Source organism: Hippocampus bargibanti, linkage group LG02 (assembly GCF_051943395.1).
Source record: "Hippocampus bargibanti isolate YZ-2025 linkage group LG02, ASM5194339v1, whole genome shotgun sequence".
Classification (NCBI taxonomy): Eukaryota; Metazoa; Chordata; class Actinopteri; order Syngnathiformes; family Syngnathidae; genus Hippocampus; species Hippocampus bargibanti.
Window position 1 is genome coordinate 31256189 of NC_142735.1, and position 25201 is coordinate 31281389.

At 43.9% G+C, this 25201-nt stretch overlaps 2 protein-coding genes and 1 long non-coding RNA gene across 6 annotated transcripts; 2 read left to right on the top strand and 1 right to left on the bottom strand.

The window, feature by feature from the left end:
- The first annotated feature begins 35 nt into the window (after window positions 1-35).
- On the top strand, window positions 36-2917 carry LOC148902436 (uncharacterized). Its single transcript, XR_016114298.1, has 2 exons — window positions 36-1546; window positions 2558-2917. It is a non-coding gene; the product is annotated as an uncharacterized LOC148902436 (long non-coding RNA).
- Window positions 2918-4316: 1399 nt separating this feature from the next.
- On the bottom strand, window positions 4317-8216 carry exosc3 (exosome component 3). The gene is made up of 4 exons (XM_088990970.1): window positions 7906-8216; window positions 6525-6674; window positions 6278-6429; window positions 4317-4700 (listed from the first exon to the last, which is right to left on the bottom strand). Exons 1-4 carry the CDS (start codon window positions 8134-8136, stop codon window positions 4493-4495), a joined length of 741 nt encoding a protein of 246 aa, XP_088847096.1. The 5' UTR covers window positions 8137-8216; the 3' UTR covers window positions 4317-4492.
- Window positions 8217-11461: 3245 nt separating this feature from the next.
- On the top strand, window positions 11462-24462 carry rnf130 (ring finger protein 130). Of its 4 annotated transcripts, none has more exons than XR_016114301.1 (9): window positions 11462-11686; window positions 13476-13773; window positions 13851-14042; window positions 16887-17137; window positions 17213-17284; window positions 18143-18225; window positions 22313-22659; window positions 22763-23069; window positions 23187-24454. XR_016114301.1 is itself a non-coding variant. In XM_088990981.1 (9 exons), the coding sequence occupies exons 2-9, from the start codon at window positions 13494-13496 to the stop codon at window positions 22849-22851; spliced, it is 1236 nt and encodes a 411-aa protein (XP_088847107.1). In that variant the 5' UTR covers window positions 11465-11686; window positions 13476-13493; the 3' UTR covers window positions 22852-24445. The 4 variants fall into 4 exon arrangements, 3 of the variants coding, with proteins under 3 accessions (XP_088847106.1, XP_088847107.1, XP_088847108.1); XM_088990981.1 differs by having other exon boundaries at window positions 11465-11686; window positions 22313-22409; window positions 22488-22659; window positions 22763-24445; XM_088990980.1 differs by having other exon boundaries at window positions 22763-24454.
- Window positions 24463-25201: the final 739 nt, after the last annotated feature.

The window sequence follows — 25201 nt, forward strand, 5'->3', positions numbered from 1 at the left end:
CGGCGCATGGACTTCATTTATAAGTAAAGGTAACAAAAAGTATTTTTAAATATTTTTTTCTATGCTACAGTTTATATAAAGAATGCTGACATGACATTTTAAACAAAACATGTTAACTGTTGCCAATCAAATAGTGAATAAGATACTCTGTAGAGTTCATGTTTGTAAATCTGACTGTGATGACCTCAGTGCCTCACCAGCCATGAACCTCACCACACGTCACTAGTCCAGGGATATCAAATATTTTTCCATTTAGCAGTTTTAAAAAATTGGCTAACAATATCAGTATGTTTTCAATTTTCAGAGGCCTTTTATTCCAATATAAAAGTTTTTTTAAATTGATGAAAAATAACATCAGCCTGCACTCAGCCATGATGGTGTTCATTTTACTTTTAATTGTAGTGTCCTTGAGTGCTTTGAAAGGTGCTCATAAATAACATGTATTATTATTATTATTATTATTATTATTATTATTATTATTATTATTATTATTATTATTATTATTATTCGTCTGTGTAAGCTCTTAGTCGTACAGGAGTGGTCCATCGATGAGAAGGTTTCTTCAGCCGTCATCTGTACTTTTTTGAAGGTGTCGGACGTTTCGCCTCCTATCCAAGAGGCTTCGTCAGCGAACTAAAGTCTTACTGGTCGTATCGGCCCTATTAATATATCCCTAATGTCCAGCCTTAGCGGCGCCGGACACAGCTATGATAGGTCCCTACTCTCAGGTTGAGGGGAGCAGAGGACCACTGCCTGTGGCCCAACTGATTGTTCCTACATTCCTTTTTATTTTATTTTATTTTGAAGGTGGCCCACGCCGCTCGCTTGCCGCAGACTACCGTAATGCACAGTGTTGTCAATCGAAGTGGCGTCTCACTTGACTTGGATTTTGCGAGTGGAAGCTGGCTTGCCGCAGTTTTACTTTAATCACGGGCGCATATCCGGAAATGCTGCTCCGAAGAAACAAACATGGAATAAATACAATAGAAAAAGAAAACGCACGAGAAAAAAAAAACAATGGCAAATTCAAAACAAAGAAAAACCCATATGCATTTAATAAATGAACACCGGAAAGCAAGAAGGGATGACACAAAAAAAAAGCCCAAAAGGAAAAGGGACCACACAGGCAACGGTGGCGCATCGGAAGGGGGGGACACAAATAAACACATAAGGAAAAAGAGTGGTAAGCAACAAAGGGAAAGGAATAGCAAACAAAAAACGAGCACAGAAGTAAACAGAATTGCAAAAAAAACAAATAAAAAGTGATTTCATTGTCAATGCTTTGCCTTTGTTGGAACCCACCCAACATGGCCGACACGTAGGTTCCCTCCTTGGCGTCCCAGACTTGGTTTCGCCCGGCTCGGTATAACCCGGTACCGCTCCTTGTTTTCCCGAAGCTCTTCTGCAGTCCTTTCTTAGGCCGGCGCCACATCGAGATTTAAGCCAATCGCAAGCGAGCAGCACATGACGTAATCTAGTAAACAAACTGGAGCCTGGCGGCCATTCCAGTCCTGAGCGAGACACCAAGAACGGTCCGAGATCCGTGGTAAGGACGCACTAAAGACTAACCGATTCGTTTTTGGGGAATAACGGAGGTCATCTGATCACACTGTTGGGACGTCACACGACGACGTTTGTCGCGCTGTCATCAACTGCAATGTTCGCTGCTGTTCTGACGTACATTTCTTTTCAGCGAATTCAACTCTGAACTGATTGGTTTGATGACTTATTTTTTGTCCTATTCCTTATATTCATCGGGATCTCGCCGCGTCTTTATTCCATTTGCAAATATTTACGAGGTTTATTATATGGAGCTTTATTGAAATAGCGCATTTCATCAAAGTACAACATTCAAAAGCATGTACAAAGAAAACGAGGAAATATACTACTTTATTTGAAAACAAAACCAATAAGTATACTGTCGGGATGTGACAAAATTCATCATACATTTTCTAATACCATATTAAAGTGCATTTAAATAGCTTTCAAATGTTGTATAGATTATTGTTCTATGACAAATAAGGAAATAATGTAATTTTTAATTTTGGAAATATGAGGGGATTTTCTGCCTGTAATTAAACAGTTAAAACAATGACAATCTGTGAGAGTTCTTTATTACAGTTTAAACTATCATAACTTTCTTCATTTTTGGCAGATCTTAACGAGTAAGGTACCATTGGAAAGCTCTTGAAATTCTAATCCAGAACAGAAAACACAAGAAAATATTCAAAATATAAATGAGCAAATATCAACGATCGAATGCAGGCAGATAACGTCAGAAATCTAAAATGGCTGTCACTGAATACTAGGAGAGAAAATTGCGAGCTCTAGAAATATATATGCTAATGCTTCTTTTTGCTTGAAACTTGGGAGTTATGGAGAAAAATATACACTCTACTTCTATGAGTTATACAAATATAACTTACTCACTTTTATAAACTGTAGTGTTAGTAAAAAGTGGTTGAACGGCAGCTGAAATCTGGGCGGCTTGTATTTAGGTGCTCTCCCCCACAGCTGGCGTGGGATTTCTGACTTGAGTTTTTGTCGTGCCCCACAGAGCAACATCCCAATCGTCCTGAACCCCAATGCCAAGGAGTTCACACCGGGCATCCAGAAGCACGTCATGTGACCAACCGTCGTCACGTCATGTGCAAGATGTTGCGGCGTCCCTGCCGATGGGAGTGTGGACACTCGCAGCAACGTAAACGTACGCTGGGCTCAATTGGCTGGTGTGTTCCGTCGCATTGATATCGTGCCGTCTGCTTGCTTGCGGCTGCAGAGGGGGTGCCGCACGACCCACAATGCTTTGCTGCCGCACAAAAGGTACCGAACTCATGTGGAGGTAGCCAAAAGACAAAATTTTGTAAAAATATTTTTTCTTAAACTGTTTGAAAATAAAATCTTTAGTCAAGATAAATCATGCTGTTGAACATGACAATGTTTTTTGTCTATTACAGTAAAGTCGCGTTATATCGATATTCTCGGGAGTCCGAAAAAATATCGATATAACCGGGACTATGGATATATCCGACCCTGCGTGCATGTAATTTTCTCCTTGCGTTCATAGAAATAGTATCGTAATAAGCGGTACTATCGATATAACCGATATTGATATAACGACTTTACTGTATTTACTATTATTACAACTGTATTTACTATTTCATTGTTATCTCGTCAAAACTCATCAGTCGGGGCCCATGTCTTGCACTTTACATTCCACTTGTGTGATGTTCTGTTGTTGCTGCCAAATATCGGAATTTGGATCAGCGTAAATAAAATCCAGGGGTTCCGAGACCCCTTAGTGTGAAGAACACTCCGTTTAGTGGTACATTAAAGGACAACCGACACCATTTTTTTTGTTTCCTGACATCAGAAAAACATTTTATCGCATCTAAAATACCCAAAACATGCGGGCTGATATTTTTAGGCAAATGCAAAACACCAATAAAAATAACTTAGTGTCCCAAAACTGCCACAAAATTAGCTCGGAACTGGGCAGAATCAAAGTCCCGCCCCCTTGTTCGTGATGTTACTATTGGTCACACAATGCCTTGCTCCAGAATCAAAACAATGGCTTCAGAGAAGATGCTTTCTTGTGACTCATCCAGTTATGAATATGATTCAAATAGTTCTGAAGAGGCAAGAAAGCATAAATGTTTGCAATCGATTAAAGAAGTCCTTCCGTATCAATTTAGGCCGTCTGGACTCCTCAGAAAATGCACAAGATGGCGCACAAGCTCCGTTGGAAATGGTCTGAGTTGTCCGCTGGGAATTTGTGTGAACTTACACCTTCTTTATGCGTCTTACCGCAATTGGCTGCGACACACAACGACTCACTATCGCGTTATTTATGTAGTTTTCCTTCTAATTTTGCGATCAGCACGGTGTTTTCAAATGAAAAAAAGTACCCAAAATGCATTGCGTGTCGCTTTCTCGGTCAGGGGCGTTCCTTCCGTGACGTCACTTAGGGCATCGTCATCAACTCAAAAACAAGACTTCCGGAATATTCAGCACGAGTCTTAAAACGTAAAATAGAGCTACATGCCGTGAAATCTTTGTCAAATGTGCTCAGTAGAAGTCATTTTACAAATTATGGGCGCAACTTGTCGGGAAGTGTCGGTTGTCCTTTAAAGAACGACAACCTCCTACGCTGCGCTCAACTCGATCAAACATTAGTTGTCACTTTTTATCGCAACTTTCAAATGCCAATTAGTTCCAGCCCCCTAAATAAATGTAATGCTTTTTTTCATATAATTTATATTACGAACTATAGCGCTTTTGTGATGTTGGACTTAATAAAAAGACATGACATGTAATCAAAGATTAAAAAAAACATTTTAACAACACCTTTGCAGCCATCAGGTATCAGTCAAGACACATCTTTCAATCATATAGCAAGATGCCAGTCTGTAGTCCTCCCCACCCCACTCTACAAACGAACCCCTGGGGCTCGCTTGCGTGATGGGTGCCCCACCCATTTGATTTGCTGTCTCTAGAGCGCCCCCTGGGCTACCTTGGCTAACAGCTGGCGCCTCTGCCCGGGCGTCATGTTCTCGCAACTTTCAAGCAGGTTGGCCAAGACCAGTGTCCGCTGGGTCCCGGTTGATTTGACCCACAGCCGACCGTTCATCCCCACCACCATCTCGCACGGGAACAGCTGCTCCACATCCGTCCGTAGGTCACCCTGGGGGGCCAACAACCTGGGAGAGGGGGAGGCAGTAATGGTAAATGGAAAAAAGTAGTGATTGGCCAATGAGTGCAAACTAATTCCCCATTTTAAATCTTGAGATACAGTGATACCTCGGTTTACGAACCCCTTGGCTTACAAACCTCTCGGTTTACGAACGTTAAATTTATGAAAATTTTACCTTGGCATACTAACTTTTTCAGCATACACACGGAGCTGCTACAATGAGTAATGTGTTGTTCGGCCGTTCTACTAACAAGAAAATGGCAGCCGGCTTGTTTTGGTTCGCTATTCTGCGCCCCAGTCGTCGGTTAAAGTCATGTGATTGGTCAAGAACGCAGCGGTGAAGGGAGGTGGTTTAAACATTAAAGAGACAGGCAGACGACAGAGAGAAAGTGACAAAATGGATAGTGTAACTGGCGGGTATCTTGTCATTGGTTGCCAAGACAACAAAAATATAATTTATTTAGACTTGTTGTTCTGTAAAAGTGTTTAATGTTTCTATGCGAAACTTTATGTGTGTGTTTTTCTAAAAATCGTCTTCGATACTATATAATGTTTGTCATTGTCACTTCCGCGTCAGGTGTTTTAGATAAAAGCGAGTACGGCGAGACAGACGGAACGAAAGTCTCGAGAGAGAGACAAGCAGAGCAACGAAAGTTTCAAGTCTACGTTGTTTATCTACTTTCGGTTAATAAGGTGCACACGGTACATTATTAATTTCCTTATTGACTGAATGTTTTGTCGAACTTATTGTAATGATGTTGTTTTAATGTCCTTTATAGTTTTCACGGTGTTCAAGTGTTTCACAATAAACGTTGTGACATCAGTACGAAGCGTCAACCTTGACCAGGGTAGATACAGATAGAAAACAGTGAAATTTGGACTTGTTTAAACTTTGATAGTTCAAAGGCGGAGTGTAGACTGCAAGGTTAAAATTCCCATTAATCAGACCATCAACCATCCACAAATAACCCGCACAAGCCATCTGTACACTTGATGCAAAGAGCTATCAACCCAGCTAAACAGAACAAGGTAAAATTATCACAGAGAAAGCACCTACAAGGGATCATTCCTCAAGATGGTGAAAGAAGAAGGCTACGTTCCTCATCAAGTGTTTAATGAAACCGGCCACTCCATTCCATCAAGCCATCAACGACCATCATAAAGGTAAATAAAACAACTTTATTATAAAGTACAGTTTATTTCTTTAATTATAATACCATAGCATATTTATTATACATAAAATAAGGTATATTTTGTGTAGTTTTAAGGCTTAGAAAATTAGGAAGTAGAAAATTATGTTTTATGGGGACCTGGGAATGGATTATTCTCATTTTTATGGTTTCCTATGGGAAATTAATTTTTGGGATACATACTTTTCGCCTTACACACTCTGGGAACCAATTAGGTTCGTAAGCCAAGGTATCACTGTACTGCCTTATAAAATAGCTCACTCATTCATGTCTCCTTCTCAGTGGACTTCTTTGGAACCATCTTGGTCCACAAAACACAGTGAGTGAAAAGTAACTCCCCATTTCAAATCTTGAGATACTTTCAATTAGTCCGGAAGGAACAGTGGGCACATACCGCCTGGCGAGACCCAGGGAGACTCTGAAAAGGAGGCCGCCTGCTCCAAACACTCCCATCCCGTTGGCTCGGCCCGAGCTGTCAACACACACCAGCTCTGCCTCCATGTCCTTATTAGCTACGACCAGTTGTGCAAACAGCAGGTCGCCCACCTAAAGCGGTCAGAGTCGGGGGCGTGGTTGGTTCACATAAATGTCCAGCCCATAGGCAATGTTCGCAGCACCTCTTCCACATGGCACAAACCCACCTGGACATTTGGTCGGTTCCTCTTGGTGGCACCTTCGAAGGCCAAATATGATAAAGATGCCTGTTCGCTACCGCCGATGTCCACCTTGAACACGTCACCTGATTTGGACGTCACGATGCCGATTACCGTCTCTCCTTTGGCGGGAACGTACTGAACAAGCAAACACACCAAGACGGAAGAACACTTACACCAACTTCGTAACATGCTTCACAAAGCTTTGTTACTTTAAAGGGCAACCGACACCTCTAAACAAGTTGCGTCCATAATTTGTAAAATCACTTCAAATGACTTCTTCTGAGCGCATTTTACAAAGCTTCCACCGCAAATATTTATATTTTTATGCTATATTTTACCTTTTAAGACTTGTGTTGAATATTCAGAAAGTCTTGTTTTCGAGTTGATGACGGAGGGAACGCCCGTGACCCAGAAAGCGACACACAATGCATTTTGGGTACTTTGTTTGGTCTGACAACATCGTGTTGATCTGTATTGATGGCGAAATTAGAAGGAAAACTACATAAATAATGCAATGGTGAATCATGTGTCGCAGCCAATTGCGGTAACACGCATAAAGAAGGTGTAAGTTTACAAAAATTCCCAGCGGACAAATCAGCCATTTCCAACAGAGGTTGTGCGCCATCTTGTGCATTTTCTGGACGCTACATTGCAGTCCAGACGCCTCAAATTGATACGGAAGGACTTCTTTAATAGATTGCCAACATTTATGCTTTCCTCTTCAGAACTATTTGAATCATATTCATAACTGGATGAGTAACAAGAAAGCATCTTCTCCGAATCTGAACTCTCTGAAGCCATTGTTTTGATTCTGGAGCAAGGCAGTTTGTGAAGGAGTATCTTGGCTTGACGTCGTGAACAAGGGGGCGGGACTTTCTGAATCTCCCCAGTTCCGAGCTCATTTTGTGGCAGTTTTGGGACACTTTAAGTCATTTTTATTTGTGTTTTGCATTTGACTAAAAATATTAGCCTGCGTGTTTTAGGTATTTTAGATGCTATAAAACGTTTTTCTGTTGTCAGTTAGGAAACAAAAAAATGGCGTCGGTAACATGAGCATGCCTGTTGGTATAAATCATTTTTAATATCAGCGGTTCTGTAATTCTGTTCTTTCTTGGGGGTGACGCGGTATTGGAATCAACCTTTGTGGTGATTTTAAACATGGCGTTGCTACAAACTCTTTTGGACTAACCCAAAACGACCAATTAACCGTTTGATTGAAAGGTCTCCTTAATTCGTGTTCGCCCACCGGGTTGTCGCCTTTCGATGACGTCGGCAACACGCCTGACTCTCCTGACTAAAATTCGAATGAGGAAGAGAGGCAATGGGAGACACTAGTCAGTGGCACGTGTTGTGTATTGCTCGTCACCCTTTTGTGCTGCGCGTCCATCCAGAACATGTTGGGCTCCTTGTGGCGAAGAATCCCGCTTTTGTACACCAGCAGGCGGTCGCCGGAGCAGCGCAGCCCGGGCCCGCAAATCACTTTATTCGCCTTGGAGGGACCCGCCAGCGAGATCGTGTCGGCGCCGGTCGTGTCCAAGCAGAACTCGTCTCCCGGCAACAGTACCGAGTTAACTTTGGCTTTTAAGCGAGCCAACATTGTAGCGTTCCGCTCGCGCGTATCCCGGCTGCCGGTCTGTGTTGATGCACCGATTCAGCTTGCAGTCGCAGCGGCACCTCTCGGACTGGAGGAGCAACCCCACCAAAGTCGTCACGTGCTACTGACGCCCAGCGTCACCAAAGCCGCCATGTTGGGATGGTATTCGCAACTTCGTGTCTTGTTGATAGTGATGAGAATTCCGGCTCTATTCAGATAGCCGGATCTTTTGGCGCGGCTCACTAAGAAGTTCCGACTCGTTGCTCCCAAATGACTCCTCAGTTTGTTGTTGTTTTTGTTGCTTACGTTAATTAACTTTCAAATATCATGTAAAATTAAGTGAAACGAATTATTCATGTAAAAAAATACACTCTATCAAATATTTTTATTTATAAGGCTTGATTTATATGTGCACAGAGAGCATTCACTAAATTTGACTTTCACTGTGGTTACTCTGGTCTGATGATCAGCTGGCATGAAATTGCTTTTCATATTAATAATGATATCATACTAACTGCTGGCGGATGTTTCTCTGCATGAAAGAACCAAATTTAAACCGGATCACATCTGCCAATTATTGGAAATCTGCCTTAATACTATGTATTTTCAATTTCGGGAGAAATTTTATAAACACATTCATGGTTGTGCTATGGGCTCACCAGTTTCACCCATAGTGGCTAATCTTCACATGGAAGAGATGGAGAAACAGGCCCTCACATCCTTCCCGAGGACAAAACCTAGATTGGATTGGATTGGATTTGCCTTTATTAGTCTCACAGTGGAGAAATTTACATTTCACAGCAGCAAAGTGATGAAAGGAATGAAAGTAGAAAAACAAAATACACGAGCTGCTGGAAAGGCTACTGGTTTAGATATGTGGACGATACTTTTGTCGTAATTAAAAAACAAGAAATTCAATCCTTCACAGATCACCTCAAATCTGTAGACATCAACATTAAATTTACTCGTGAGGACATTAAAGAGAACCAACTAGCCTTCTTGGATTGTAAAGTAATTATAAAAGAGGACGGAGCGCTAAAAACAGAAGTCTTTAGGAAGGCTACGCACACCGACCAATACTTACTTTTTGACTCTAACCACCCTTTACAACACAAACTAGGAGTTATCAGAACCTTCCAGCATAGGGCTAAACTAATACCAACTAGCATTGAAGGTAGAGAAAAGGAGTCAAAACATATCAGGAGAGCACTCACTAACTGTGGGTACCCTCAGTGGTCATTCAACAAATGTCAGAAAGAAAGAATAGGGAATGAAACCAATAATTCTCAAGATACAAAAAGGAGAGAAGTAGCAGTACCTTACATTGCAGGAGTTTCTGAAAAATTACAGAGAGTCCTTTGGCAACATAAAATTCCTATACTTATTTCAAACCGATAAACACGTTGAGGCAAAAATTAGTGCACCGAAAAGATAGGCTACCAAATGAAAAACAAAGTAATGTAGTTTATTCCATACATTGTAAGAATGAAAATTGTAAAGAGCAGTACATTGGGGAGCCTCAACAAATTCTCAAAAAAAGACTTTATCAACATCGCAGGGATAATACAAGTGGGCCTCAATCGGCAGTACATTTGCACCTAAAAGCTAGCAACCACTCATTTGACGACAATGAGGTTAAAAACTTAGCGAAAGAACATAGATGGTTTGAAAGCGGGGTAAAAGAAGCGATTCTTATAAAACAACTAAATCCTTCATTAAACCGGTCCGGTGGGGTGAGGTTCAATTTGGATCGTTCATACAATAGCCTGCTTAGGCAACATTCGTAATGCTGATGAGGTGATACCAGTGGGAGTGGGGGAAATGGGCCAGTCGTTAGTCAGGAATGTAGGAACAATCAGTGGGGCCACAGGGAGGGGTCCTCTGCTCCCCCCAACCTGAGAGTAGGGACCTATCATAGCTGTGTCCGGCGCCGCCATGTCTGGACATTAAGGATATATAAATAGGGCCGATACGACCAGTCAGACTTTAGTTCGCTGACGAAGCCTCTTGGATAGGAGGCGAAACGTCCAAAACCTTCAAATTTGTACAGATGACGGCTAAAGAAACCTTCTCATTGATCATACCAACTAGTAAAAAATATAATAATTGAATAATAATTACAGCATAACGTAAGACATGTGGACATTTGTCCACATGTCTACCCTACTCCCCCCCTGTGTGTGTCTGTCAATCTCCCCTTCCTCCTCAGCCACGGATATCGACCAATCATGTGCGGCTTTAAACGAAGACCGGGGGCGGGGAATAGAGGACAAAAAAAGTCGGCTCCCATTTCCGGCTCTTTGTTAGGAACCGGCTGATTCGTTCGCGAACGACACATCACTACCTCTCACCTAGGGACAATTTGGAGTGTTCAATCAGCCTGCCATTGCTTTTTTGGAATGTGGGATTAAACCGGAGTACCCAGAGAAAACCGTCTGGCAAAATTGTCATTTAATCGTCGGATGTTTTTCCGCTTCTGTCTGCCCTCGGATTCACTGTGTCCACCCACGCACCGCCCCTCACGCAACACGGAGCAGCGGTACCCGAGAACCGCGAAACCCTGGCTTTAATACTCGATCTCTGCACAAAGAATTGAAATTAAATGGCCGAATGTTCTTGCGATGCTTGGTGAACATTTCTACACTTCTACACCGCCACATACACACGCGCGATGTGTTGTTCGCGAACGAGCCGTTTCTTAGAGTCGGATCTCTGAAGTGAACAAAGAGAGCCGGTTCCTAACAAGGAGCCGGAAATGGCAGCCGGTTTTTTGTCTTCTATTCCTCGCCCCCGGTCTTCGGTTAAAGCCGCACGTGATTGGTCGATATCCGTGGTAGAGGAGGGAGGGGAAAATTCCAGACACACGTAGCAGTGAGGAGACAGGGACTGACCGAGGAGGGGGGGGGGGGGGATAGGGTAGACAGGTGGACAAATGTTATCACATTATGCTGTTATTATTATTCAAGTATTATAGTTTTTTACTAGTTGGTATGATAGCATTATTAATATGAAAAGCAAATTAGTGACAGCTGATCTTTAGAACACAGTAACTACACTGAAAGTGAAAGTTAGCATCCACTAACTCTGTGCACATATAAATCAAGCCATATAAATAAAAATGTCACATAATTTTACATGATTTTTTGTAGTTAAGTGATTCAAGCAAGCAAAAAACAAACAAACTGAGGAGCCATTAGGGAGCCGGACCTTTATAGTGAGCCGAGCTAAAAGAACCGGGTCTCTGAAAAGAGGCGCAATTCCCATCACTAATACACACACATACTCGAGGTACCCAGCCAGGCGCCCCGCGTAAATATTTGCGCATGCGTAATGCGTCATTGTCTGGTTGGAGCTTCCGCAGCGATAGGTCGCTAGCGGAACCGAAACAAGGCTCGACGAGGCCCTCACGGCGAAGAAGACAAGAGAGGGAGCGAACGAACTAGGATTTTAGGACCCCCTGGCCCCCCGCACACACACCCCACCGAGAGGAGACGCATCTCTGGAGACAGAAGGAAGGAAGGCCGCCTGCCTGTGCGTCCACTACGACAAAGATGTAAGTCGGGACGGGCGTATTTTGAGCTCTTCCACAGGCAGAGCTACATGGGAAACGCGCGCGCGCACAATGTCAGCAGGCTCGAAGGTGAGCATGATGAGGACGATGACGAGGGCGTCTGTCCAGCCGCACCGGAGGTCCGTCGAAGGACGCCGGACAAGTCCGGTGTCAATTAGACGCCGCCGTCGGACGTCAGGACGTTCAAGAGGTGCAACGTTGGAGGACGTAGAAAGTCACCTGTCAGAAAAACTACAAAAAGCGTTAGGACATGTTTAAAAAAAGAGGAAACAAGGAATTTCTAGGTGACGTCCGAAATCTTACTATTTGTTCTTTTCCTTTCGGGTTTTCCCTTTTCCGTTCAAGGGGTCGCCACAGCAAATCAGTGTCTTCCATCTTTATAGGTTTGATTAGCATGTTTGTTTTGGCCAACCTTTTATAATAACAATAACAACAATAACAATAATATATTTGTAAGCGCCTTTCAAAACTCAAGGTCCCAGACGTAACTCAAATAGATAGAACGCGAGTTAGCTAGCTAATAGATAGCTTATAGATAGCTTTTTGCATCAAGTGTACAGATAATAATAATGATAATAATAATAATAATAATAATAATAATAATAATAATAATAATAATACATTTCATTTATAAGCACCTTTCAAAACTCTTCAAGGTCAATTTACAGGATACGGTAGCGAGAACCAAGACACCCACTTTGCTCCTTAGTTGTAACGCTCTGTACACAACCCTCCGTGAATGATATAATGGTGAAAAAAACACGGGAAAATGTTTAATTTAACTGATTTCAAAATAAAATTCCACTTGACCGGGACTTGTCTTCTCTGAACTTTTGTTTCTTCTCAAGGCTTTCGCACGGACTTTCTCGGTGGTCGACTTTGCTTTTTTACGAGTAGCGATATTTGTTATAATCAACATTACTGCTAATATTTAATGACAAAAACGGAATCGAAAATATCTCAAAATTATATTTACCAGTTTTTGCCTTTCCATGTAAATCCGCTTCAATTCCAGGCCGCGACAATCTATTCCTTGATGAATTTTGTGGCCAAAACTGCTTTAGCAAGCATCATAGCACTTGACATGCTTGATTTGATTTCATGGGCCGAATAAAATAATGTGGCGGGCCAGATTTGGCCCCTGAGCCTTGACTTTGACACCAATAATAATAATAATAATAATAATAATAATCCATTTCATTTATAAGGGCCTTTCAAAACTCTCAAGGTCACTTTACAGTCACAGGATCAGTTTTTCTGTGGGTGAGCAGCGGCAGCCACACACGGCAGCTTTCACTCAACCCGGAATAACTCAAATAGGTAGAAAGCTAGCTAGCTAATAGCTAGCAACAACTGAAGCTGTAACAAAGCGCTATCATGGACACAAGGCAAATGCTGCCCCCTCGTGGAAGGGGGGAAAAATTGCCAGAGGTCTGACCAATGCTCTATCGGCACCCAAACAATCACGAAGAAAAAAAAAAAAAAAAGAACATATTCGGGAATGGCGCATCTATGTGTCCAAAACAATTTTCCGGTTCAAATTGTTCTTCACTACTGTTTATGTTTGGGCCATTGTAATGGAGACACTTTCACATTTCAATGTAAAATGATCTTACTGTTTGTTGAGAGGGTGAAATTCCAAAAGGGTTTGAACGGGTTGAAATGAACCGAGGTTTGAATTGTGCTCCAAAAATTACTCAATGACAAAAACTGACGTGGCTGGAACGTTTAAATTGTGTTCAAGGTTTTTGTGTTTTTTACCTGGCAACAGTTTTTGAATGAGGGCAGCATGACGTCCTTCGGCTGGACCGGGCTCCGTGTCCCCTCTGTGCCGGTGCTGCTGCTGTTGCTGCTGATCCTGGTCCGGGCGAGGACGGGTCGCCCGGACCGCGGCAGTGTCGTCTTAACATCGGAGGAGTACGTGAGCGCCACGGTCAATGCCACAGCGATGGACGCGCGAGAACACGCCGTCCATGTCATGAGCAGCGAAGATGGAACCTACGGACAGAACTCGCCCAAAGTCGACACCCGCCCATTACTGGTGGTCACGCCCGCCCCACGCTACGGAGGTGAGCTCGCATGCCGAGCGTCGCTTGTCTCATGCACGCAGCAACCGCCGTCTTTGCTCGCCCGCCCGTGTGTCCAGTGGTGGATCGTCAGGGCTGTGACCCCCACACCCGCTTTGTGGCTCCTCCTCGTGGCGTCCAGTGGGTGGCGCTAATGCAGAGGGGAAACTGCACCTTCAAGGAGAAAATCCTCAAGGCTGCCGCCTTCAACGCCTCCGCTGTGCTCATCTACAACAACTCCACCAACAAGACGGTCAAGATGGGCCACGAAGGTCAGCGCTGACACGCGCGGGTCTGCATTTCTTGTCAGGTTCTGGGGAAAAGGGCCAAAATCTGTTTTTGGGCAAATTTCATTTCTAGCACCCCCCTGCATCCACGGGCCATAGGGGAGGTAGTCCGAGTGAGGGGCGCGCACCGCCCGTGGAAGCTTTGGCTGCATTCCAAATGTTAGAACTAGTTTATATCTTCTTTTCCTTTCGGCTTTTCCCTTGACGGGGTCGCCACAGCAAATCAGTGTCCTCCATCTTTAGAGGTTTGATCCGCATGTTTGTTTTGGCCAAGCTTTTACGTCGGATGCCCTTCCTGACACAACCCTCTGTATTTATCCGGGCTTAGGAGCGGCATAAGAACTAGTTTATATACACATCCTAAAAACATCCAATGTTATTTCATTTCTACTTATTTTTATCAGTAAGTTAGTCTATATATGTACAGTGATACCTTGGCTTACAAACTTAATTGGTTCTCAGACAGTGTGTAAGGCAAAAAGTGTGTATCCCAAAATTTAATTTCCCATGGAAAACCATTACAATGAGAATAATGTGTTCCCAGGTACCCATAAAACATAATTTTCTACTTTCTAATTTTCTAAGCCTTAAAGGACAACCGACGTCTCCGGACAAGTGGTGTCCATAATTTGTAAAATGGCTTCAAATCAAACTTTTCTGCTGTGAAATGTAAATTTCTCCACTGCGAGACTAATAAAAGCAAATCCAATCCAATCGAAATGACTTCTACTGAGCGTATTTTACAAAGATTCCACCGCATATAGCTATATTTTACGTTTTAAGACTCGCGCTGAATATTCAGGAAGTCTTGTTTTTGAGTTGGTGACGAGTTTTCACGTTACGTCACTGAAGGAACGCCCCTGACCGAAAAAAGGACACATTGTAGCAGGGCTTCCATCACGTCAATGCATTTTGCACTTCGTGTAGGACCAAAAAGAGGCAGAAGAGGGCGACAAAGGTCCATGTAAGGAATTTATCAGCTTGTGGAAACGGGCTGATTAATTCCTTCCATGGCTTTGTTGCCATTTTCTGCCTTTTTTGGGTGCGACATTTCCCACCCCTAATGCCTCAAAATGACAGGGAATAAAGTCTTTAATCGATTGCAAACATGTATGCTTTCCTCTTCAGAACTATTTGAATCATATTCATAACTGGATGAGTAACAAGAAAGCATATTCTCTGAATCTGAAGCCATTGTTTTGATTCTTGAGCAAGGCAACCGTCTTGCCGTGACACCACAAGCATGGGGGCGGGACCTTCTGAAACTGACCACTTCCGGTTTCAAATTGAAGTACTTTTTAGACACTTTAAGTCATTTTTATTGGTGTTATGATTTGACTAAAAATATCATACTGCTTGTTTTGGGTATTTTAGATGCTATCAAATATTTTTCTGATGTCAGTTAGGAAACAAAAAAGTGATTGTCCTTTAAAACTACACAAAATATACCTTATTTTATGTATAATAAATGTGCTACGGTGTTATAATTAAAGAAATAAACTGTACTGTATAATTAAGTCGTTTTATTGACCATTGTGATGGCTTGATGGAATGGAGTGGCCGCTTTCATCAGCATTAAACACTTGATAAGGAACGTAGCCTTCTTTCACCATCTTGAGGAATGATCCCCTGTAGGTGCTTTCTCTGCGATAATTTTTCTTTGTTCCTCATCAATTGTGTTCTGTTTAGCTGGGTTTATAGCTTTTTGCATCAAGTGTACAGATAATAATAATAATAATAATAATAATAATAATAATAATATACAATACATTACAAGCGCCTTTCAAAGCTCTCAAGGTCACTTTACAGTCACAGACGAGCATAGGTACTATAATCAATAAAATACAATCACAAATAGAATGCAATAAATAAAATACAATTATAAATAGAAACACGTGAGAGCTACACAGAAAATGCCATTTTAAATAGGTGGGTTTTGAGGTGGCACTTGAAGGTGGGAAGAGAATCCATGTTACGAATGTTGGCAGATGGCTTCTGCGGGTTGTTTGTGGAGCCTGATTGATGAGATATTTTAACCTTCCAGTCTACACTCTGCCTTTGAACTATCAAAGTTGAAACTCTCACTGTCGTTTGCCTGTTTCTTTGATGTTTAAACCACCTCCTCTCACTGCTGCGTTCTTGACCAATCACGTGGCTTTAACCGAAGACTGGGGGCGGGGAATAGAGGACAAACACATTCGGCTCCCATTTTGTTGTTAGAAGAACGGGCTTGTTCGCGAAAGACGCATCACTCATTGTGGCATCTCTGTGTATGAAAAAAGTTCGGATGCCAAAGTAAAATTTTCATAAATGTAACGTTCGTAAACCAAAAAGTTTGTAAGCCAAGGGGTTCGTAAACCGAGGTATCACTGTATGTAGTTTAGTTATTTGTATATCTTAGTTTAGTATACATGTACGTAGCTCAGTTAAAACCTTAAGCTATCTTGTTTCAGTCTAATTTCATATTCATGATGGTATCTCGTAGATGATAGGTTCTTTTCAAAATGACGACAACTTGCACTCTCTCTTTCTCTTTCTCTCTTTCTCTCTCTCTCTCTCTCTCTCTCTCTCTCTCTCTCTCTCTCTCTCTCTCTCTCTCTTTCTTCTCTCTCTTTCTCTCTCTCTCGCTCTCTCTCTCTCTCTCTCTCTTTCTTCTCTCTCTCTCTCTCTCTCTCTCTCTCTCTCTCTCTCTCTCTCTCTCTCTCTCTCTCTCTCTCTCTCTCCTACCGATTGAATATTTCCACCAACACAAGCGAAGAACAGAACCAGGAGAAGAACATTATTTTTCATCTTACACCAAAACGTTGCGTTGAACTTCACTATGTTCAGGTACGGGCGACACGGTGGCGGTGATGATCACGGAAAAGTATGGCAAAGACATCCTGGCCCACCTGGAGAGGAACCTGACCGTGGTGGTGACGGTCACGGTGGGGCAGCGCATTCCAACCAAGGCCGTCAACCGGGGCTCGCTGGTCTTTGTGTCCATTTCCTTCATCGTCCTCATGATCATCTCCTCTGCTTGGCTCATCTTCTACTTCATACAGAAGATACGATATGGTGCCGCGCCGCACCGTGGCCATGTACGTGTGTGCCTGCCCGTGTCCGCTCGCGTGTCGTTTTGGCTAACGTTGCGTCTTTTCTTGGTCTGACGTCAGCGTCATCTGGGCGATGCGGCCAAGAGGGCCATCGGGAAGTTGAGCACCAGGACGGTGAAGAAAGGAGACAAGGTCAAAATCCTGCGTCACTGCATGTGTGTTTCATTTATATGTGCTTTTAATTTGTGTGTGTGTGTGTGTGTGTTTCTTTTACACAGGCTTCTAATTTGAAATGTGTGTGTGTGTTTCTTTTACACAGGCTTTTAATTTGAAATGTATGCGCGTGTTTCTTTTAATAATAATACATTTAATTTATAAGCGCCTTTCAAAACTCTCAAGGACACTTTACAGTCACAGGATATTTTTTTCTTTTACACAGGCTTTTACTTTGAAATGTGTGTCGTTGTGTGTTTCTTTTACACAGGCTTTTAATTTGAAATGTGTGTCGCTGTGTGTTTCTTTTACACCTGCTTTTAATTCATCCACTGCCATTCACAAATTTCTTCTTTTTTTTTTTACATGCATGGGTGCCGATAAAGCACTGGACATGGCCTCTGGCAATGTTTTTTCTTTTCCACAAGGGGGCAGCATTTCATTTTTTCCTTGTTAGTGCTTTGTTCCAGCTTCAGTTGTTGTTAAAGCGCTATATAAACCAATACGTATGTATTGCATTGTATTTTGGACAGGCACCCTCATTTTAAGATCATATAACTCCATACGCATGTAATTTAGGTATTAACTCTTCTGATGAAAGAAGTGAGTCTAAGGTTTCTCACGAAGTATTGAATTTTTATGAAGTCCTAAAATTCAATATTCTGGGGGTCCTGGAATTCAAGTGACAATGACAAAAAGTGTTGACGCATTTTTGCATGTCTGGCAGTGAATGAGTTAATTGTGTGTGTGTGTGTGTGCGTGTGTTTATTTTACATGTGCTTTTAATTTGAAATGCATGTGTTTCTTTTACACATCCTTTTAATTTGAAATGTGTAGGAGACAGATCCAGACTTCAACCACTGTGCCGTTTGCATTGAAGCTTACCAGCTGAACGAAGTGGTCCGCATCCTCCCTTGCAAGTGAGTCACGTGACCTCTGCCTCGCTTCCCAAAAAAATGCTCCTGCCAGTGAGTTCTCAATAACCCCCTTGCCCCGTGTCCCTCCCCTGACACCGAGGGTTTGGTGGCCCGCTCTCAAATCCCATGAAATGAGAAAAAAAAACGGGGGGGGGGGGGGGGTGCACACGCACATATACTGTGTTTATATATATATATATATATATATATATATCCTGAGCGAAGCAGCAACTGACCTGAGAGATAAGATCATGGCAAGAATGAAAACTGGGCAACTAAGAAACTGATTACAACGGCTATGTGAAGTACCACCTGAAAGTCTCATGGAAACTGTGAATGCAGCACTGAGAACGATCCCGACTGGAACGATCATGGAAACCAATGAGCTGATATACGCTTCAGCATCAGTGATCCTAGAGATGCTTGGCTACAAGAGCAACCATGACAGCCACGAGATTCATTACTCACCATGGAAAAGACGGTTGGAGGCTAAGATCAAGGCGGCTCGGAAAGATGTGAGTCAATTGACGGAGACCCAGAGAGGTGTGAATGAAAGGCCAATACCCAAGAGGTACATGCAGATAACCATACCTGAAGCGCTCGAAACTACCAAACAAAGGCTCCAGGCCTTGTCCAGTCGCCTAAAGAGGTACACGAAAGAGAATGAGGCCAGAAGAATAAACAGACTGTTCGCAACACAACCTGCGAAAGTGTACGCTCAGTGGCAGGGTTCGAACAGCAGAGCAGACCCTCCAAGGCTGGAAACTGAAAGATACTGGAAAGGCATATGGGAGAAGGAGGTCGCACATAACAACAGTGCACAATGGCTGGTGACTCAGAAAGAGGAGCACAGCAACCTCCCTGAACAGAACCCAGTTACCAGCACAGCGACAGACATACAAGAAAGAGTCTCAGGTATGAAAAACTGGACGGCACCAGGCCCAGATATGGTCCACACATCCTGGCTAAAGAAACTCACAGCTCTCCACAAGCGCCTAGCAGCACAAATGAACCAGTTGCTGATGGATGGGACTCACCCAGGATGGCTAACCGAAGGGCGAACAATCCTGATCATGAAGGATTCCTCAAAGGGTGCAGTTCCTTCCAACTATCGGCCAATAACCTGTCTCTCCACAACATGGAAGCTCATGTCAGGCATCATTGCGGCTAAGATAAGTGGACACATGGATCAATACATGAGCAAAGCACAGAAAGGCATTGGTAGAGATACTAGAGGTGCCAAACATCAGCTGCTGGTTGACAGAACAGTCGCATAAGACTGCAGTTCCCGACATACCAACCTGTGCACAGCCTGGATTGATTACAAGAAAGCATATGACACGATGCCACACACATGGATCACTGAATGCTTGGAGTTGTATAAGGTCAACGGCACCCTGAGAGCCTTCGTTGCAAACTCGATGAGGATGTGGAAAACCACACTTGAAGCCAATGGCAAGCCACTAACGCAAGTGTCCATCAAATGTGGCATATACCAAGGTGATGCACTCTCCTCACTGCTGTTCTGCATAGGACTGAACCCCCTCAGCCAGATAATCGCCAAGACAGGCTATGCATACCGCCTCAGAAATGGAGCTACGATCAGTCACCTCCTCTACATGGATGACATAAAGCTGTATGCTAAGAGCGAAAGGGACATAGACTGCCTGATCCACACAACCAGGATCTACAGCAGTGATATCGGGGATGTCATTCGGGCTGGAGAAATGTAGTCGGATGGTGACCAAGAGGGGCAAGGTAGTCCACACTGAAGGGGTCTCACCCCCTGAAGGAACAATAGCAGACATTGAAAACAGCTACACGTACCTTGGTGTACCACAGGGCAATGGCAACCTCGAACTAGCAACAAGGAAAGCGGCTATGACCAAATACCTCCAGCGGGTGAGGCAAGTCCTTAGAAACCAGTTCAGACCACGGATGTTAAGACCCGAAAACTCCTCACCATGCATGGAGGGTTCCATCCCAAGTCCAGTACCCTGAGACTGCACACAAGCCGCAAGGAAGGAGGCCGGGGACTAGTGAGTGTGAGAGCCACTGTCCAGGATGAAACATCCAAACTCCATGAATACATTAAAGAGAAGGCTCCAACGGATGATGTACTCAGAGAATGTCTCAGACAATGGGGAACAGAGGATGAGGTGCTGGAAGAGGGACAATCATGGGAGGAAAAGCCCCTACACGGGATGTACCACCGAACCATAACAGAAGTGGCTGATGTCAAGAAGTCCTATCAGTGGCTAGAGAGGGCTGGCCTAAAGGACAGCACAGAGGCACTCATCTTGGCTGCTCAAGAGCAGGCCCTGAACACCAGAGCCATAGAGGCAGGGATATACCACACCAGACAAGACCCAAGGTGTAGGTTGTGCACCTGAGACACCAAAGATGCACCTGAGACAATCCAACACATAACTGCAGGGTGTAAGATGCTGGCAGGGAAAGCCTACATGGAGCGCCATAACCAGGTGGCTGGCATAGCCTACCGAAACATCTGTGCGGAGTATGTACTGGAAACCCCACGGTCAAAATGGGAAACACCTCCCAAGGTGGTGGAGAATGACAGAGCAAAGATCCTGTGGGACTTCCAGATACAGACTGACAAGAAGGTAATGGCCAACCAACCAGATATCGTGGTCATAGATAAAGGGGAAAGGAAAGCCGTTGTCGTGGATGTAGCGGTCCCGAGTGATGGAAACATCAGAAAGAAGAAACATGAGAAAATGGAGAAATACCAAGGGCTCAGAGAGGAGCTGGAGAGAGCCTGGAAGGTAAAGGTGACAGTCGTGCCTGTGGTGGTCGGAGCACTCGGGGCAGTGACCCTCAAACTCGACGAGTGGTTGCAACAGATCCCAGGAACAACATCGGATATCTCGGTCCAGAAAAGCGCAGTGCTGGGAACAGCACGAATACTGCGCAGAAACCTCGAGCTTCCTGGCCTCTGGTAGAGGACCCGAGCTAAAGATGGGGGACAGACACCACCCATGAGGGGTGAGACGAGGATGATATCTATATATATATATATATATATATATATATATATATATATATATACACACACACACACGTCTCCTATACGACAGGATAGTATACGACGCCAATGTATTGTTTTTAAGCAACTTTTTCTATTGAATACTATTATGTACCAAAATGTTGACAGTTCATTTTTAAATATTAACTTTAAGTGTCATTTTAATCATTTTATATTTCATATTATCGATCTTTATTACTGTGTCGGTGCACACACTTTCTGCCGACCTAAATCCGCACGGCTTCCCACGCATGCAAGCTTTCCAAAAATGGCTCTCCCTGCTAACGGAGAAGCCAGAAGATATGTGTGTGTGTGTGCGTGTGCGTGTGCGTGTGTGTGTGTGTGTGTGTGTGTGTGTGTGTGTGTGTGTGTGGGTGTGTGTGTGTGCGTGTATATCTCTGATTTCAACAAAATGTCAGAATGTATTTAAAATAACTTTGTGATGATACTCGCTATTAATATGAATGGTAAAAATCCAGCCAAACTATCGGAATAAATAGTCAACTTGCCGGGTCCATACGCAAGGTTACTGCTCGCTAGCCTGTACACTGATCATTAGCTTGCAGGCTTGCTTTCTGCTGCCTCTCACAGAAGTATATTGATGCTAACATTAGCATCGGGCTTATCATAGTGCCAATGACATTCGACTGTTTCATCAATGGTATTGTTTCATTGCAAATTACAATCTATCAAATTAGAACCAAAGGAGAATCATTTGGTCCATTCAACCTGATTTGTTTTTACTCATCCGCTTATTCAAAAGGGGGCGTTTACCTGTTCGACATCAACGGCACCTAAGTCAACATCATCCAATCAAAATTGCGCTTTCCGCCAACCGCCGTCAGTATCATCCAATTAAAATTGCGCTTTCCGCCAACACAAGCCGAAACAGGAAATGAACAGTGAAAAAGCGATAATACATATTTAGTTTGATCTGGCCATTTGGTCTGAAAAAGTTGGAAATCCGCCGATGGTGAAAATTCTCATCCCTGCACTTGGGTCACGGCAAAGTTAACGATGTGGCACGCTTGCTTATGTGTCCAGGCATGTGTTTCACAAGGCCTGTGTTGACCCGTGGCTGAACGAGCACTGCACGTGTCCCATGTGCAAACTCAACATCCTCAAGGCCCTCGGCATTGCGGTGAGTGCGCCCCCTCCTTGGCCGCGCCCCCCACGCCCGATCCCCGCGTTGGCGATGCGCCGTGCGTTTGCCTCGCAGAGCGGCGGCGGCGTCCCGTGCGCGGACGGCGAGGTCGCTGAGCGTTCCGGCGGGAGTCTGGCCACCCCCACTCGGCGCAGCGGCAGGCCTGCCATCAGCCTGGAGCCTCTCAGTCCCCCCCGCCCCGAGGCCCTGCCCCGCTCCCCCACTGACATCGCCATCGCCGTCACCGGTAAGGGGGTAGGGGGTGTCGTTCATTTACAGATGTTTTTTTTCAAAAATTTCAGCCTCGTTTGGAATTTTCAAAGAAAAACATTTTGTTTGCGTGAGTGCAGGTGGCCCCTTCTTCACGTCAACGCCTCCGCCTCGCACAGAGTTGCCGGACCTGCAAGCCCCTCTTGACCTCTACGATGACAAGTCCTGAAGGCCAGCGCCATGGCAACTCCCTCACACGCGCGCACACACACACACACACACACACACACACACACACACACACACACATGTAAACACAAAGGTTTTGACTCGGGTAATGACTGCAGACTTGAGAATCATTCTGGATCTGGTCACACTGGGTGTGGTAGTAGAAGAAGCCAGCAGGAAGCCAACCCCCGAATTTTCCCTGAAAAACTGAATGCCTTGGTAGGTTCTATATTCATCAAAGTGCTGAGAAAACAAACAGGACACTTTCAGGTGCTGGTTTTTCATTTCTTATGTACCCAAATGGCTCGATGGATCTTTTTCCGGGGGGCGGTGCAGATCTCGGGGAATCCCGGAGAAGTTCCGCAGATCCGTCACTTGTTCTTCCAGCGTTTTGTTCCTTGTCGGAAAAGCCAACTGGCCCAATTCCAGAGTGCCTGAATGATGGTCAGCGGATGCGACTGCAGCTGGATCACGACCAAAGAATCAAAACCACATGTGGAGGACACCCTCAAGCAGAACTTGCGTCACCGGGAAGAGTCCCGACGGCCTTCCCCGTCCAGACGGTCATTATCTTTCCTCCTCACCCCCAACGTGAGTCATGCTCAGCACAAATCCCGCCATCTGAGATTCGCACAAAAGACACAAGGAAAAGTTCAACTTGAGTTTGGGAAGGGAACGCGGGTGGCTTCAAAATATTCAACCCGCGTCCTTCTTTTCGCATTAGATGAGCTGGCGACATCCATTAGTTTCCCTCATAGAAACGCCCAACGCTAACTTGGCCGTCCGAACGTGATACCTCGGTTTACGAACCCCTTGGCTTACAAACTTCGGTTTACGAACGTTAAATTTATGAAAATTTTACCTTTCGGGATGCACACGGAGCCCTGCAATGAGTGATGTGTCGTTCGCGAACGAGCCCGTTCTCCTCACAAGAAAATGGCAGCTGACTCATTTTTTGTCCTCTATTCCCCGCCCCCAGTCTTCGGTTAAAGCCACGTGATTGGTCAAGAATGCAGCAGTGAGGGGGTGGGGTATACAGACTGAGAGAGAGTGAGGCCGTTCTCCAAAAAGAACATGGCAGCCGACTTTTTTTTGTCCTCTATTCCCCGCCCCAAGTCTTCGGTTAAAGCCACGTGATTGGTCAAGAACGCAGCAGTGAGAGGAGGTGGTTTAAACATTAAAGAAACAGGCAGACGACAGAGAAAGAGTGAGAAAATGGAGAGAAAACTTGAATTTGGCCACGTTTCAACTTTGATAGTTGATAGTTGCAGAGTGTAGACTGCAAGGTTAAAATTCCCATGAATCAGGCGCCACAAATAACCCGCACAAGCCATCTGTACACATGATGCACAGCTCAAGGCCAATGGGAGACGTGCGATTGGGACAAAAATCGGGACTTGTTGAAATGCGATTCAACTGCCGTCATGTGGACAATGCCTAGTTGTATGTACGCGGCAAGGGGAAATGGAGCAAAATCTTGGGTCGTTTCCACAATAACTTCAATTTTTTGATGACGTAACGTTTGTTGTAAAATACTGTATGAGGACAAACTTAGCTAAAAATGATGTGACGTGTCTGTGTGTATGTAACACGGGAGTGATGTACTTACAGTAGTTTCTTGCTAGTCTGTTGCTATTAAAATGCTGCTCAGCGGCCCCGGCCTCAATTCTAAATATCATACGACGCAATAATCACGCAAATTGAGCAAACAACTCGCCTCATCCTTAATTTAGCCGATTTCTGTACCATCGTTTCAGATCCCATTTGTTCTTCAGTCATATACATACTGCCATGTTAACCTGCAGAGATAAATTGTGAGAAGAAATACTTGAAATGTTTGCTTAATGATAACTTAACAAATTTAACATCAATGATGGTACACTGCAATCATCATTGTCCATATTCAATATTTACATGTGTCAGAATTATGACAGTCAGACACTGTGGACAGACTCGGAACCAGAAGGATTGTCCCTACTGCCGGCAGGAAACGCAGTAGGGACATCCGTCTGAATTCTGCGCCCCTCTGCCAAGCTATTTATTAAGAATACATGCAAATTAAAGGGATACATTAGTAAAACATAGTTTTCTTGATTATAATACCACACCTCTGGACGTTTTGAGCACCAACAGCTGTGAGCAATAAAACATTGTGTTTCCCATGAATTTGTAACCTGGCTAATGACCTCTTCCTGTAATAAGGAGTTTGAAGTCCTAAATTACTCATGTGATGAGTTCCTGAAGTCCTAAATGACTCCTGTGCAGCTGACTGTTTAACTTGCTGTGTCCGTTGAACCGATTGACCCCAGGTTGTCCGTGCTTCAATTGTGTATTGAGTCACAAGTGTTGAC

Bases quoted from the DNA above. Each gene is read 5' to 3' on its own strand.
- exosc3 (XM_088990970.1), bottom strand. From the start codon at position 8,136: ATGTTGGCTCGCTTAAAAGCCAAAGTTAACTCGGTACTGTTGCCGGGA. The intron at 6,675-7,905 runs GTGACGAGCAAT...TTGCTTGTTCAG, and splicing joins TGGACGCGCAGCACAAAAGG to TACGTTCCCGCCAAAGGAGA. The intron at 4,701-6,277 runs GTATGTGCCCAC...CCCCTCTCCCAG, and splicing joins TCCCTGGGTCTCGCCAGGCG to GTTGTTGGCCCCCCAGGGTG.
- rnf130 (XM_088990980.1), top strand. From the start codon at position 13,494: ATGACGTCCTTCGGCTGGACCGGGCTCCGTGTCCCCTCTGTGCCGGTG. The intron at 14,043-16,886 runs GTCAGCGCTGAC...CACTATGTTCAG, and splicing joins GGTCAAGATGGGCCACGAAG to GTACGGGCGACACGGTGGCG. The intron at 17,285-18,142 runs GTCAAAATCCTG...TGAAATGTGTAG, and splicing joins CGGTGAAGAAAGGAGACAAG to GAGACAGATCCAGACTTCAA.